Consider the following 17,022-nt stretch of genomic DNA (forward strand, 5'->3'; position numbering starts at 1 on the left):
ATGCATTCCCCAGGGGGTACTTCTGATGGTTCCAGGGGGTACTCGGGCTTGATATACTTAAAGGATACCCAAACTGACATGTGACATGATGAGATAGACATGCCTATGTACAGTGCCTAGCACACAAAACTATGCTGAGTTCCTTTTTTTCTTTCTCTGCCTGAAAGAGTTAAATATCAGGTATGTAAGTGGCTGACTCAGTCCTGACTCAGACAGGAAGTGACTACAGTGTGACCCTCACTGATAAGAAATTACAACAATAAAACACTTTCCTAGCAGAAAATGGCTTCTGAGAGCAAAAAAAAAAAAGATAAAAAGGGGAAAATCTTATCAGTGAGGGTCACACTGTAGTCACTTCCTGTCTGAGTCAGGACTGAGTCAGCCACTTTCATACCTGATATTTAACTCTTTTAGGCAGGGAAAGAAAAAAAGGAACACAGCATAGTTATTTGTGTGCTAGGCACTGTACATACACACATCTATCTCATTATGTCACATGTCAGTTCGGGTATCCTTTAACCAAGAATAACAAATTTAAAGTTTTAGAAAATGATAACTCTTATTTAAAACACCAAATAGTATTTTAGCTAATTAAAAAGCAATAGTAAATGCTTGGAAATTGTTTATAACCAATCATGTGCTATGATTAACTATATATTTGTCAATCGGGTACTTGTGATAATGTTTACTATGCTAGGGGGTACTTGGTGAGTACAGGATTTTAAAGGGGGTACATACCAATAAAATGTTGAGAAACACTGCGCTATGAGATGTATCTAAGGCTATGGAAACACACTTACTGGATATAATTGGTGTCAGCAAACCACTGCACAGTACAGTAAGTAGAAAATGATGATGGCCATACAGTTGGCATCTTCCGAAACAAGTCAGTAAGGTCAGCCTCTGTTTCTGTCTTGCTAGACTGACAGAGGAACAATCTTCTCTTAAAGTGAACCCAAGGTGATATGGAGGCTGCCTTATTTTTTCCCTCTAAAATAATACAGTTGCTGTTCTCTTCTGACATCAGTGGCGCCTGAGTCACAACCCTAGTCAGAGCTCCTGAACGACATGCTTGTTCAGGGTCTATGGCTAAACATATTAGAGACATAGGATAAGGAGGACACCAGGCAACTTGCACTGTTTAAAATGAAATAAATATGTCAGCTTCCGTATCACTCTCACCTCAGGTTTCCTTTAAGTGTTATAATTTTCTGATGGGTTTGGCCACTTTTATTGCTATATAGAATGTTACTGTAATGCTTGCTGGTTGCATCCAACAATAACATGAAGTACATGCTTATATTTTTGTATTAATGGGCAAAAGTACTTCAATGGTATTTGCTATATAATCTTGATTTGTTTTTCTGTAGTTCTTGTTGACTGTCGTTATGTGGTGTTCGTATGCATATTATATAAATGAATGGAAAAAAATACAATAAACTAAAATAAAATACTTTCTGTTTTATTATAAACAATGTTCTAATACTGCAAACCATCTTGAAGCTGTGGGTGTAATATATTTACAATTTTTAATATTATAAGTTTTATATTGCAGTTAAAATAAAATTGTGCAAAGATGACGCCAACAAGAAAACAAGGCGAAGCTATAGTTGCTCTATATACATATTCCAAGTGCTTTCACATACCATTTCCTTTATAAAGGCTGGGGGAGGCTGGGCTTCCAATGCTATGCATACTAACACCTACAATATGAAAAGCCTTTTATTACAACATAATTAGGAACAGAAAAGTAAATATGGCATTGGGCAGTAAATAACAGTTAAACATGTTGCTGTGAGAACTGAGCATGCTAGTTACAGTGCCCTGAAATAATACTGTGGCTGCAGCACGGTGGCTAAGTGGTTAGCACTCTTGTCTCGCAGCGCTGGGTCCCCGGTTCGATTCCTGTCCAGGACACTATCTGCATGGAGTTTGTATGTCCTCCCCGTATTTGTGTGGGTTCCTTTCAGGCATTCCGGTTTGCTCCTGCATCCCAAAAACATACTGGTAGGTTAGTTAGCTTCCCCCTAAAATTGGATCTACTCTGTGGTAGGATCATTCCGTAATAATGTGAGTTGCTTCCAGGGACAGCTAATGGCATGAATTCTATTCAGTGTATTCTTTAAATTGCTGCAGAAAATGCTAGAGCTATAAAAAAAGCATAATGATAATAGCAGTAGTGCCAATAGCAGTCGTTTCTTTGATTTACCCCTGAATCTGAAGTCTGGAATGTGCACCTACATCACATCTAAATTATTTGATTAGAAAATTTCACACTGAGGAGTAAGGAGGTAAATCAAAGAAAATGTGTCTTTGTCCCAAGTATGACGGAAGGCACGGTATTTATGTCCTTGCACCCAACACTTGAGAGGTTTTTAATGGAGACCTTAACCAAGATGAATACCGAAGCAATTTCTAAAAAGCAATAAAGATGACATTTGGTTGGCTGTCATGCTAATGTTTTGGTTTCATCAGTTTTAGCCATGCGTTTGCATCAGGTTTAATAAGAACACCTGATTTGCATACATGCTCAGTACTCAGTATACATGCTGAGTATATAGACTCAGAGTACTAAAGTATCCTTCAACAGAAATGGTACAGACTAACCAGCAAGCTCATGGTGACCCAGGAGTGTGTAAGGGACTACAATGGTCCTAAAAGCCCCCTTACAAAGATGTTAAGAAAAACTAAAGTTTGCTTTCTTAAAACATAAAGAATTTGCAATAATTCAGGTTGGAGTGAGCTTGAGATGTCTCCCAGAGCAACACTGCTGAATATATGCAAATTAACCATAGTACCCTTAGAAGCTAAACACACCTCCAGAACCGCTGGAATGCAATGATGTGTCAGCTTGTTAATTTGTACAGAGCCATATGCATGTTGGATTATTATGGCTCTGTACAAATTAACAAGCTGACACATCATTGCATTCCAGCGGTTCTGGAGGTGTGTTTAGCTTCTAAGGGTACAATGGTTAATTTGCATATATTCAGCAGTGCTGCTCTGGGAGACATATCAAGCTCACTCCAACCTGAATTATTGCAAATTCTTTCTGTTTTAAGAAAGCAAACGTTTGTTTTTCTCAACAGAAATGGATAACTAGAATACCAGTTGCTATTAATTACAGTTACAACCTTTTTCTTTTCTCGAATACAGAAATAAAAGTTGCAGTGAAATGTAACTACTGGAATAATTGCAAGTCAGCTCAGCTTTGCTCCCTGGCTGCCCATATGATTCCCCTTCTCTTGTTGTCTTATTTTGGGAAATACCAGTCAAGTTTGGTGACCAACAAAGCCGACAGCATAATTTTTCAAAATGGAGTTAGCAATGGCTCTTTCAATATTCCTCTTTCTACAGGTTTCCTTAAATGTAGTGTTTTGTAAAATGCTCAATAGTGTAGCATCTCAGAATATGCTGGTACTATAAACATCCATGACACCCTCTGCAGTGTCAGAGAAGCTCTTAGGCCTCGTTAAGATCATTTAGCGCAGATGGCTGTGCGATCAGAACTCAACGCGTCCGATCACACGCCATCTGCGCTACAGATCTAATCATTCACTACAGTTATGGGATCTGCACTGCGATTCCCGAAAATGCATGCAGCGCACTGCTAGCGCATCACTCTGCTGCGCAGCGCATATGATGGGGACGGTAGAAGGGCTGTCTATGCCCTTCTAGCGTTCTTGTGTGTCGCACACTATACACGCTGCCAAAATGTGCACGGCAGCGTGCATAGTCTGAACGAGGCCTTAGAGTTTTATTTAAAAATGAGCATATGTTCCATCCCCCTATACTGTCATCAAGTTAGGAAACTGACTTCTCCAAAGGGTCCACTGTAACTCACACAAACCCAAACCTATAGAAACACTTCAACCATGCTGATTTAGGTATCTCTGACCAGGGCCGTTTGTAGGCACAGGATGATACCTAGTAGGGCACCATAGAGCTAGTGTTAACATTGTGCTTTAGGAAATCATTATGCACAACTGTTCGTTACATTAGGAAAGGTATGGATGGTCATTTTACCAGCTAATGGTCGCTCATGAATAACATAACAAACAAAGCCTGAGTAGCATAGCAATGGTGTGGCAGATCCTAATTAAGCTGCTATTTTTTTTTTCAGAGTTGGTCTGTATTGATTGTTTCAGCTATTGTGGATTTTTAGAAATATATCCCAAACTGTTAAGATCAATCCAGGCTATACATAGAACAGTGTAAATGTTTTAGTGGCTACATAACCCTTATAATTCTAGATAAGGTTTGTTATGTGGTTTCTGTGAATAGGGGCCAGTGAAGTGTATCCAGCACAGAAATAATTTGTGTATCCTATCAACTTATTCTTGGTGCCAGCAAAACTAATGCATGCTATGATTGTCCTAGGGTAGGCAAAGGTGCCTTGCTAGTGGCACCAAAATGGCCAGAAATGGTCCTGTCTCAGAGTATAGCTAACACTGCAACTGCAAAGTGTTTTTATTTTAACAAATTAAATAGATTTTGCATCAAAACTATGTATATTTTTATGAGGAATATAGGAAATATTACAAGTGACAGTTTCATTTCTGTAGCTCTGCCTCCTGTTTTGACTGACAAGCTTATAAATCAGAAAAGTATGTTACTTTACTGAAGAAGAAGCATATCTGACAAAACACCAACCCAGTCTACAGGTCAATGTAGTACCACAGCAGTAGTAGTAATGAATACCACAGCAGTAAAACAAGTTTTCTATAGAAAAAATAAAATACAGAACAGTTAAAAACTGAAATTGGATATTTAAAAAAAATGAAACAATTCACTTGTAATATTTCATAGTTGAGATATAATACATAGAAAGGATAACCTGTATGTTGAATACCAGTGTTTTGTGACCACGGAGGTGGTAAAAGCATGGCAGACTTTACAATAGAGCATTAATTTCACTTTATGTAGTTACAATACACTCTCTGTAGTTACTAGTAAGACACAGGTTTAGCTTGGTGAACCTAATGATTCACAGAAAGAGTAACAAAGCTGTGCATTATAAGTCACCTGTGTTCTCAGAGCTAAGCTCAAATGAAAAGCCATGTGCAGCTATGGTGGTGTGAGGAGAGAAGATAATGCTTCTATTGTCTGGCTGCTGCAATTTATGTCAAAGGCCTCAATTCACTAAGCTTTATCAAACACTTAATAGAACGTTTGATAATTTACCTCATGAGTAAAATCTAATTTTGAATTCACTAAGGTGTTATAGATTTATCAAATGTTTTATCAATAAAATGTTCAATAAATCTATAACACCTTAGTGAATTCAAAATTAGATTTTACTCATGAGGTAAATTATCACACGTTCTATTAAGGGTTTGATAAAGCTTAGTGAATTGAGGGCAGTGTAGTAATAGTAAATTACATTTTTACTACTGACCTACAACATAGGCGTGACCACTGTCGTCCATAGATGAGGAGTCTGACTCGAGTTTCCTTGAATCAAGGTTTCTATTAAATCCAGAAAAGGATTTTGACCTACACAAAAGAAAAGCAGGTTATGTAGATTTGTACTCAATCACTGCCAAGAGGTAAAGAAAAGAAAAGCAAACAGAGGATTTCTGCTTTATGTTAAATAAGGCCTAGTGGGTAACTCAAGGAAGATACTACTTGGCTGGGTTGATAAATGAAAACACATTTGATACTGAAGCCTAGGATTACATTGAGAACAGTCCAGTAATTTGCCCCAGTCAAGTATAATTAACGGAAAAGTTGTGATGCCGAGGAGATGGTTTCTATGCACGGTTTATGAAAGGTACTAAAGTTGTGTTATGAAACACTGAAATTATGTTTCACTTTAAACACATAATCATAAGCAGAAAATGTTAAAAAGTTGAATAAGCTAGCAAAGAACACAGTTATAGTTCACCTTTAGGGCAGAGGTACCCTTGGAGCAAACAGTTTCTATGGCCATGCCTTGGGAATTGCTCAGGCTACACTAATCAGAAGGGCATTAGGGCTCACTGACCTCTTGGTGGGCCACTCGACTAGACTGCCATCTATCCAGCTGCTTCCTCTGCACTAGAAACTGTATTATGGCAGACTGTTTTGAAGAAGATTAAGAGTTTGATGAACTCTTGAAGCAGCACATTGCTAGTCTTTCCTGGTTAGGCTGTGCCAAGCTCAGTCAAATGCAGAACAGGCATAGGTGTTGTGTCCGTAACCTTAGTAAGTTGCCACCTACATATATAACTTTACCATGACATTAATATGTAAGATTATATGTCAAGGTGTCCATCAACAATACAATATTGACTGTGCAATGCTACCAAGTCTTTGTAGTAGAAATGTAAACGAGTCGAATATACTTTGAACGCATACTTTAGGTAAAACAAAAGTTTTACCTTGCTATTAAAAACAAAGTTTGCCTTCTTAAAACAGAAGGTATTTGCGATAATTCAGGATGGAGTGAGCATTTGATATCTCCCACAATGCATCACTGCTGAATATGCAAATCATCCTTTGTTGTCCCTGTAAGCTAGCCACACCACCAGAACCGCTGGAATGCAATGATGTGGCAGCTTGTTAATTGTACAGATCCACAGTAAGGCCTCGTTCACATCAGGGCCGTTTCTGTGCACTTTTCACAGCGCATTGCCCTGTGCGATCAGCAAGGTATTTATTTTCCCATGTAACTAAATGTAGCTGGTTCACATCTATGCGCTGCGCTGAGCAGCGTTACAAAAACGTAGTGCTGCATGCATTTCTGTGCTCTGAGCTGTAAAGCGCACATCAATGCAAGTGAATGGGTGCGCTTTTTTTAGCGCACAGAAGCGCGTACAAGGGCATAGAAGCGCATGCGTTTTTTACCCCTAATTGAAGAAAAAAATACATTTACATACAAAAACAAAGTTTTATTGACAACTGCTGCTGCTACAGTAAGCAAAACGTGTTTTAAAGAAGCGCAGCGCAACGCACAGAAACGCGCACTAAAGCGCGCACAAGCGCATGAGTTTTTTACCACGCGCTTTCACACGTTTTTCAGCGCAGCAGATGTGAACGAGGCCTTATCCAACATGCATACAGACTGTTTCGGATTGGTTGGTACTCATCAGTGCATGGCATGGATTAATGTGGCTCTATGGAGTGGATAGGTCAGCAAATGATGAGTTTTGAGCATTTTCAGCAGTGATGCATTGTGGGAGACGTCAAATGCTCACTCCTACCTGAATTATCGCAAATACCTTTTGTTTTAAGAAGGCAAATTTCTGTTTTGCACAACATTTTAGTAAGAAGGGCTTTTTGGTCCTTTGTAGCCCCCTCACACACTCCTGGGAGTTCTGGTTCACCATGAGCTTGCTGGGTAGTCTAATACTTTAGGTGAGATATGGTAAGATTGTATAATTGATGAGAACTCCAGAATGCTGAAGCATTTTCAGTAAAGACGGCAATTGCAATAGGAACTGTGAAAATTAACTTGACTTGGCTTTTCTTTTTTCCATGCTATTTAACCACTTAAGGACCGGGCTGTTTTTTGCTTATCTGTGCTGCGTGGGCTCTCCAGCCCACAGCACAGATCAGCAGTGAGGCAGGGCGACCAGACTTCCCCCCCTTTTTCCCCACTAGGGGGATGTCCTGCTGGGGGGGTCTGATCGCTGCCGCTCCGTGTGGCCGAGCAGCGATATTCCGCCTCGCTCCCTTTCCCTCCCTCCCCTCCTTGCTGTGGGTGGCACAGGACGGCGATCTGTCCTGCGCCGCCTCTGATAGGCTTCAGCTTCTCCTTTACGGCACTGCTGCGCAGCAGCGATGTATGATGTAAACAGCGGGGATTTCTTCCCCGCGTGTTTACAATTAGCCTGCGAGCCGCGATCGGAGGCTCGCAGGCTGTTCATGGAGACACCCTCCATGAACTGACATGGAAAGGCCGCTCGTACGAGCGGCCGTTTCCATGTAATTCCACTTACGACCTGCCGCCGCCTATCTGTGTTAGGTGGTCGTTAAGTGGTGACACTGAAGCGAAAAAAAAAAATTATATAATGAATTGATTGTGTAGTACGGATAATTACTAGATGATTAGTAGCAAAGAAAATATTCTCATATTTTTATTTTCAGTTATATAGTGTGTTTGCAGTTTACACACTACTCAGCATTCTAAATGATTTTTTCAGAGCAGTCTTGTGAACTATTGACCTGTCCTCTGGCAGAGAAAAAGACATTTCTTCACTGACAGTTGAGATAATAAACTTCAGAAGACAGTCCTCTCCACGACTTTAAAAGTTGTAGAGCTTAATGGCTTTTTTGCATAGAGATAACAACTGGAGTTTCTTAACTCTTCCTGTACTGGAAACAATTAGACTTTTGTCTCTGATCCTAATGTTTTACTTCTTAGCTGTACCACACATACAAATAATTGTATCATAATTTTTTTTCCGCTTCAGTGTCTCTTTAAGCAGTGAAACAACACACCTGCAACACCCTGTAAAATACATACTTTACTGCCTTCTTTAAAGAGAAGGGTCCTGAAGCTTATTACTCCCACGTGTGCAAACATCAAGGCCCCAATGCATCACTTTCAAACAGTGACAAAGGCATGCAAATAATTTGTTATTGCTTTTGGGAGCCAGGCTTGCATTCAGAAGCACTCTATACGTAACACTTGATACGGCGCAACAAAACCTGCCAAGGTCATCTACAGTGTTAGAGGTGCAAGAAGGGGATGGGGAACAGTGTGTTAATGATTACTAACATTCAAAGCATCTATAGAAGTGATTATTACCACCACAGGACCAATAAACAGCTTATACTTTGGTTTAGGAAAGGCCCCATGGGGCCCCTCTGCCTCAAGGGCCCCGATGCGGTCGCTACCTCTGCAACCCCTATTGCTACGCCCCTGCTTCACAGACATTCTGCTTCACAAATTAATTGCATATCTTACACTTATAACCTGTAATCCAACTCTAATAATATAAGGCTGTTCACCATATATGTCATAACCATATGTGTAGTGACATGCAATCTTTCTATAAGAACAATGTGTACTTACTCAGTGAGTCGTCCGAAGCCGGTCAAGGACTCTGTATCTGATTTTGGCATTTGATGAAAGGATGATGCTTGACTCATGAGTTCTTCCAGTGTGTTTGGGGGATTCTCCATTCTGGCATTCAGCATTCTCCGCTGGGGTGACTGAGCAACCTGACTGAGGTCATGATAAGATTTGCTTATAACTCGTGGTTTGTCCTCCCACGGGGTTTTCATTCTCTTGTCTTTTGTCCCATTGCCTATGTGTGTTTGAAGGTTGGATAGGTCTGAGCATGAGAGTCTCTTGAGAAGATCAGGCTGGATGGATACAGGTCGCACTGCCATACGATTTAATGTGCTGCTAGCCAGGCTGGTTGTGCTAATGGCTCTAGCCATGGACAAGCCTCGCAGAGTGTCTGCTTGAATGTTCAGGCTCCTCAGAGATGCTCTTTCTAGTGGAGAAAGCAGATTTCAGAACCAGATTACAAATGTTTTCCTGTCATACGGCATTGACCAGTTCACACCTAGATTCCCCATTGTACTACATAAGAATTACAAGCTCCCTGCGACATAACTTTCATGACCATTATTGACACTTCTTTGGTCAAGGAGTCCTTTGTGAATGTTGATGAACAGGTCTTGATGTGACAAAATGTGTGTGTTCTTTTTTTTATTTTTTTAACAGATTTTTTCAATAGTGCTCCTTGAAGGACACAATCCTTCATGCTGATCCCCATTCCCTGAACAGTGCCAAATGTCAACAATTTTTTCAAACTGTTTCAATTTTCATGATATTCATTTCTTATTTATGTATTTAAGTATCTATATAGCGCCGACATATTACGCAGCAATGATATGCAAAGTCAGCAAAATAAATTACTTCAGTAAAATAATTAAAACTAGATAGAATGCCAGCCAGTATTCAGTACATTAGATTGCTTGGGCCGTATACCAATCTACTCACATGGCAAGAAGATTGCATTGCCAGACCTCCCTTTATGTATTAATATGTGCCAAGTAAGAATTATTTGCTGGATGGAAACATTTGCCCCATGGTTTATTTTACATGTCTGAATACTTCATTGTTGGTTTGGTATAATAAGCAGCTTCCTGTGATTACTGTGATACAATTTCATGCTTGACACAGATTTTTCCATTTTGGCAGCTGCTATCTGGAAACTGAATTCTATTGGTAGCTGTGGGAAATCAGACTATTCTTATGTACTGCATTTTGGAAGATAGGACTGCACCTAATTAAAATCTCTGAACTTTAAAGCACAGTACTCAAAATAAAAAAGTGATGACGGAGAACAGAGAGCTGGGCATCTTTATGCTCACAGTGGTTCTGTAAAACTCAGCCTACCCAGACATCTGAGACCACATACTGGATGTCACATGCTTTCACCACTTTTCTTCCGTTTTTGTTTGTGTCCACTGAGTTTTGAGTAATCTTCATGTAAAATCTACCTAGCAATGCTCTGCTCAATGCATGTCATTGTATAAATCGGGTTAATTTCTAGAGCTTCCATCCAATTTTTTTTTTTTTTCTTTAGAGGAGAGACTGAAAAGTAATCAGACTATGATCCTTATTCAATTCACTTTTTCTCCTCTTCATAAAATAAACCTGTAGTGAAAAAGGTGCCCCTAGGGGGTACTTACCTCTGGAGGGGTAAGCCTCTGGATCCTAAGGAGGCTTCCATTGTGCTTCTCAGCATCCCTCAGCACCCAACAAAAATCTGCCGACGAGCTTGTCGGCAGTGCGGGCTCAAGAACCATAACAAGACTCTGAGGCACCTTGCGCAGGCACACTTGCGGCTTTAGCTTCGGGCTCAGGCAGAAATAGCTGAGCCCGGTTGGGTCTGCTCTACTGTGCATGCACGAGTCGTCTGCGCCTGTGCAGTAGAACGGACCAATAGGGCTCGGCTATTTCCGCCGGAGCCCGAACAGCAAGCCGCAGGTGCGCCTGCGCAAGGCATGTCCCAGGCTTGTTATAGTTCTTGGCAGTTGGTGGGGTGCTGATCGGAATGATGAGAAGGACAGGTGAAACCTCTTTAGGATCCAGAGGCTTCCCCCTCCTGAGGTAAGTAGGCCCAGGGACTTTTTTATCATTACAAGTTTACTTTATAATAGCTTTTCAACAATCCATAAATGAAAAAGTAACAAAAAGTAGGTGAAACAGTACTGTCAAAATCATTCTGAGTAGCTTCTTGCTTGCTGGTGGCTTAAATTCATTTTATTTACAAGGTATGAAAATATCACCTAGGAGAAAACTTAGGAGAAAAGTGAATTGAATAAAGCTCTATGTTAGAAATGCAGAGATTCACCTTCTGGACTGAGCTGTGGGAAAACACATACTAAGACAAACACTTTCATTCCAGTGCAGGAGACTTGGGCGCAGCAGTGAGTAACTTCGGCGCCGTCAGAAGACAGAGATGAAATTACTTATAAAATATAATTCGGCCTCCAGCAATTGCTGGAAGCCAAATTATTTCATTCATCACCATCCTGGAGGGGGAAACATCGATGGGAACTTATGCAGGAGCGGGAAAAGCCATACAGGCTGTATCCCGCGCCCAAGTCTCCTGCGCCGATTCCTCTCGTACGCTACTAGGACACATTTATTGACACTGATGCGCAGGAATCTGAAGCAAAAAGGGAGCGGTACCCCATAGGAATAAATCATGTGTCTGCCACTGAAAGCATAAAGATTTCTAATTGGTTGTGCTCTGGGAAACTACTCCATATTTTCTGCCGATTTTTTTGGATTAGTTTTGATAAATCTATTAAACCATCTTCCATTTTTCTCCCTGGAGTCCTAGCTGGTGAAATATACAACTGAATCAGTATCAGCCACTAGTGGACACTACAGTATCAGTGTTAGTTCAGTGTTAGCAGCCCATTTACAGTATGTCTGATCAAACATGGGGAGGATGGAAGAAATATTTTTTATAATTTTTAAAGGAAGTCTTTTGTAAATGGAGATTCATTACTGTTCAAAGCAACTTTAGAAACTGAGAATACACATATGGCTCATACACAGAGTATGCCTTATCATCAAATGCGGTCTAATCTATGGTTTGTTACCATATTCTCATTCCCCTGCTCGTGATTTCACATGGGGAAATGTAAGACAGTATATGAGAACAGCTCAGTAGTTCTCAGTGATGAAGCCCATTTAGTCAGCAGAGAGATAAAATGAAGTTTTATTTTGGAAAGATTCGCAGACAATGAAGCCTTTGTATTGTGAAAGGCCTTCCTAGCAGGTGGAAGAAGTTGTAAAGCTGGCTCTGATCTTGAGAAAAGAGGCTGGAGAAAGTACATGGCGACTCACCAATCTCCTGATTCTCCTGGCTGCTCTGCCTGGCCCGCATCTGCAGCTGGAACTTGTGCTGTGAGGAGCAGAGGTGGAGGAGGTATTGGCAGGTTTTGCTGCTGTCTGTTTGGAAGACATGTTTGATGCCGTCTGATGTGTTCTGCAAACTTATTTTTTTCTTCTACAAATCCAAAGACAAATAATTCAAGATGCTATTGTTATTCATGGAACAAGAAAATTATGCACTCAATATACTTCCTGATAAAGAATGACTGAAACCCATTATATTCTGCGACAATGCTTTCGCTCTTCTGTATTTTTCATTCACCTTTTATATATCACCAGTCCAGTCATATAACATGAGAAAAATACTTTCACTTTAGTTATTGTGTATACTTGGGTATAAGCCAATCCCAATATAAGCAGAAGTACCTAGTTTTATCAAAGAAACCAGAAAAAAGTGATTGACTGGAGTAATATCCCCCTCCACAGTATAACTAGCCACATGTGCCCCCCCTCCCCCCCCCATGAGGTAACTCCCTCCCCATTATAACTAACCAGCTGTGCCCTCAATATTAGGTAACTTCCTCCCTAGTATGTAACTAGCCAGATGTGCCCCCAGTATTAGGTAACCCCCTCCCCAGGCTAGGCGAAGCAGGGGCACTTGGGGAGGGGGGGGGGAGAGGAGTTGGGTGGGGCATGCTTGTATGGGGGCACACCTCTGAACAGCAGGTGGCTCGAGTATTCGATTTTCTTTTTCAGCACATTTTGGGTGCTGAAAAACTATGCTTATACTTTATATACAGTACTAGAAATTCAAACGGCATTGACTACTTCATAGGAATTTAACATATTTATCAGAAAACCTTTTAATATGTTTTTCTGGTGTGGTGACTTACTACAGCAAAACATTGTTTTTGGTCTATAAAATACCTTCTGCATCAATTCATAGAACTAAAAATAGTCAATGAGGAGTGAATGATTCCGGCTTGCATGCAGATGCATTGCTAACTGTATGCAACTTGGCGTTGAGTCAATCACATGCACTCCCTGACAATTTGAACTGGCTCAGTTTCAGATATGGGAATCTATAAACTGGCTCTGCTGGTATTTTATTTTTTTATTTATTCGATTTTGCAGTTTGTTTGTTTTTTAAACATTTTTATTGATTTTTTAGATGAACATACAAGTATAATAACCTTATACAGGAGTACAAATATATAGAGAAGCTGTAGATGTAGGCATGTCAACTTGCACCAATTTTACAGCTAACATAACTAAACCCTTCCCTTAACCCCCCTAATCTCTCCCACTCTGATGTTCCTTCTTGCAGAAGTATCAAATAGCGATATAGAGCCAAGCATAGAATCTCAGCATCCAGGAAGATCTCAGTGACATCTAGAAGCAAGAGTATCAATCATTTGTTGGATTTGGTCGTCTTGAATGTGGCATTTCCAGTTTGCCTAATGTCCCTAATAGATCTACATTACAGTACCAGGAGGTTAAACGAAAAGGAGACATGAAATCGTGTAGCCTTGGTCCCTTAAAGGGATACTGTAGGGGGGTCGGGGGAAAATAAGTTGAACTTACCCGGGGCTTCTAATGGTCCCCCGCAGACATCCTGTGTTGGCGCAGCCACTCACCGATGCTCCGGCCCCGCCTCCGGTTCACTTCTGGAATTTCCGACTTTAAAGTCTGAAAACCACTGCGCAGGCACAGACCCTACTGGGCCTGCGCAGTATGCTCCTGGTGACATCAGCAGGAGCGAGGACACAGCAATGCAGGCGCAGTGGTTTTCAGACTTTAAAGTCGAAAATTCCAGAAGTGAACCGGAGGCGGGGCCGAGCATCGGTGAGCGGCTGCGCGGGCACAGGTTGTTTGAGGGAGACCATTAGAAGCCCTGGGTAAGTTCAACTCATTTTCCCCAGACCCCCCTACAGTATCCCTTTAAATGTGTGTTCAATAAATGGTCTCCATTTTTTAAAGAGCGACTTGGTTTTCTTTTCTTTATGGAGCAACGCCTCCTATCTATCCATGGAAAGTAACAGAGAGTTCTTCTTGTAAGCCCCAGATTGTTGGGGTTGATGGGTAAATCCAGTGATTGTAAATTGTTTTGCGTGCTGCAATCAGTATAATATGAGCTAGGTCAGAGGGTTTAGACTGTGTTGCGGTTGTTACAGTAGGAGCTGCCTCATAATTAAATAAGCACAATAGAGGCTCTTTTAGAAGCAATTTACCACATATCTTTTTAATAATTTTTTTGCACTATTTTTAACACAAAACTGTTTTTAATGCATACATTATTTAAAGGGCAACTGAAGTGAGAGAGATATGGAAGTTGCCATATTTATTTCCATTTAAGCAATACCAGTTGCCTGGCTATCCTGCTAATCCTCTGCATCTAATACTTTTAGCCATAACCCCTGAACAAGCATGCAGCAAATCAGGTGTTTCTGACATTATTGTCAGATCTGAAAGATCAGCTGCATGCTTGTTTCTGGCATTATTCAGACACTATTGCATCCTAATAGACCAGCAGGACTGTCAGGCAACTGGTATTGTACAAAAGGAAATAAATATGGCAGCCTCCATATATTTCTCACTTCAGTGGTCCTTTAAAATGATCTAAAATACATTTGAAATCGTTGCCCAACTGGAGTCAAAATACATTTGAAATTTTTGCTGACCTGGAGCTAAGTAGCAATAAAACCAAAACAAATGTAGGTTTAGACAGAGTGAGCTCTGTCAGGTTTTTTATTTTTATGCATCTCTGCTAAACTTGTCAGTTACTTTCCACTACCTGGGTTACATTGCAGCACTATGGCCAAAGGTTTAAATGCGGGCAGGGACACTATCTACATGGAGTTTGAATGTTTTCCCTGCATTTGCATAGATTTCCTTCAGGTCTTCCAGTTTTCTCCCACATTCTCTTAACAACAAAGAGGGACAGCGAGTGACAGAACCTCTCAGAAGTGCTGTTAATCCAGCAAGGCACAAACTTTGCATACAAACACTCCGGTAGTATTTATTTACCTGTGTAATGCCTGGTACACACAATGCAATTTACAATCAGATTGACAGTTGAATCGATTATTTCCAACAGGTCCAATCTGATTTCCGGTTTTCTGATCAATTTTGTATAGAGGTGATCGGAAAATTGATCAGAAAAACAATCATAAGGCTCCATGCACACTGCAAATCCGATTTGCGATTCTGATTTGCGATTCAGATTTTCCCTAGATGCTATCAAAAGAAAAAATGCAGAAAAAAACGCAGCATGCAGTACAAACATTTTTTTAAAAAAAAATCAGGAATCGGAATCGCATGTGAAAATCGATTAAAAATCGAAATCTGAATCGCATGTAGTGTGCAAGAGGCCTAAATCAGATCGGACCTGTCGTAATAGATTCAACAGTAAATCTGATGGACAAATGCATCATGTGTACCACGCATAAGAATGTGGACTGTATAATAGGGGCAGATGTTCTAATTAAAATATCCAAATATCAACTGTATTAAAAGTTAACATATAAACTGTATAAATGTCTTTCTCTGTAGTGGAAGCTTCAGTGCGACTTTCCCTACAGATAACAAGACATTTGAGTGCAGTGAGAAGAGCTGTGAAGCATACACTGTAATGTGTACATAAAGGACGAGCCTTGTTATGATCAGTGTGTGATGACCTATACACACATCTGCCAGACAGCTGCATCAGCTCATGGCAGCTTCTATGCAGCTAGAGCCGGAGACATGACTCATACCTGACCAAAGAGCTGAAATACGCTTACACCAGTGAAACCAAGCTGAAGCACAATACAGCACTTACTGTGCCTACTTATTTAAATATTTAGAAAATGATCCCAGAATATCTGGTGTATTAAAACAGAGAAACACACAGAGCCCACAGAAGTGATTACCAGCACAGTGCGGGAACCAAACATTTACAGTGCCTGAGAGGTTAGGAGGACTCTTGCCTAGCAGTGCTAGCTCTCAGGTTTAAACCGTGCCTACGACACAATCTGCATGGAGTGTGCAGTCTTTCCTCATGTTTGTGTGGGTTTTCCCTGGGTTCTCAGATATCCTCCCAAATCCCAAAACATATTGGTAGGATAGCTGGTTACACTCAAAATGGCCCTGAACAGTAAGGGACAGTTTGTGACATGAATTGTTCTTTGTACTCTGCAAAGTGCACTCTTATTTAACCCCTTGGTGATAGACTACTGGTAAACTAACGTTCTGTATTTTATGGATATAAGCAGCCATGTGCTCTCATCCCTGATTTCTGCTTTGGGCTAGATGCTAGACATGTACCCAGAGTCTTGATATGTGGACAGTAATCAGTTTTAGCCCAGCACCTTACCACTATTAAAGTGTACCCGAGCCAAAGCTTGGGTACACATCATCAGATAGTTACCCAAAGAGAGGCAAGCCTCAGGATCCTATTGAGACTTCCCTCGGGAGTCTGCTGTCCCCCTCCCCCCCACCAAAGATTAGCGACAATGCATTGTCACTTATCCTATGTAGACCGCGCAGCTCCTCTTTGGCATTCATGGCCGTGCAATAGCAAACTGAGCCCGCCACGCATGCACTGTAGCAGGGATCCAGCTGCTCCATGCCACTGCGCATGTGGGCTCGAGCGGAAGAGGAGCCGCATGGCCACAATGAGGGGTCTGCGATCACCATCAGGGGCACTGCGGACCACTGATGCAAGCTTCAAAAGGATCCTGAGGCTT

General features: G+C 40.9%; 1 protein-coding gene across 6 annotated transcripts in view; it reads right to left on the reverse strand.

Moving 5' to 3' along the window:
* PTPN13 (protein tyrosine phosphatase non-receptor type 13) overlaps positions 1–17,022 on the reverse strand; it is a 289,441-nt gene that overhangs the window by 86,246 nt on the left and 186,173 nt on the right. For 4 of the 6 annotated variants that reach the window (XM_068233482.1, XM_068233484.1, XM_068233481.1 and 1 more), the window contains 4 exons: positions 12,308–12,470; positions 9,002–9,428; positions 5,399–5,496; positions 1,647–1,703 (listed from right to left, as the gene is read on the reverse strand). In XM_068233482.1, coding sequence (XP_068089583.1) covers positions 1,647–1,703; positions 5,399–5,496; positions 9,002–9,428; positions 12,308–12,470 — 745 coding nt within the window. The remainder of the gene's footprint in view (positions 1–1,646; positions 1,704–5,398; positions 5,497–9,001; positions 9,429–12,307; positions 12,471–17,022) is intronic. The other 2 variants (XM_068233487.1, XM_068233483.1) reach the window with 1 other exon arrangement.

Source organism: Hyperolius riggenbachi, chromosome 1 (genome assembly GCF_040937935.1).
Source record: "Hyperolius riggenbachi isolate aHypRig1 chromosome 1, aHypRig1.pri, whole genome shotgun sequence".
In the NCBI taxonomy this organism is placed as follows: domain Eukaryota; kingdom Metazoa; phylum Chordata; class Amphibia; order Anura; family Hyperoliidae; genus Hyperolius; species Hyperolius riggenbachi.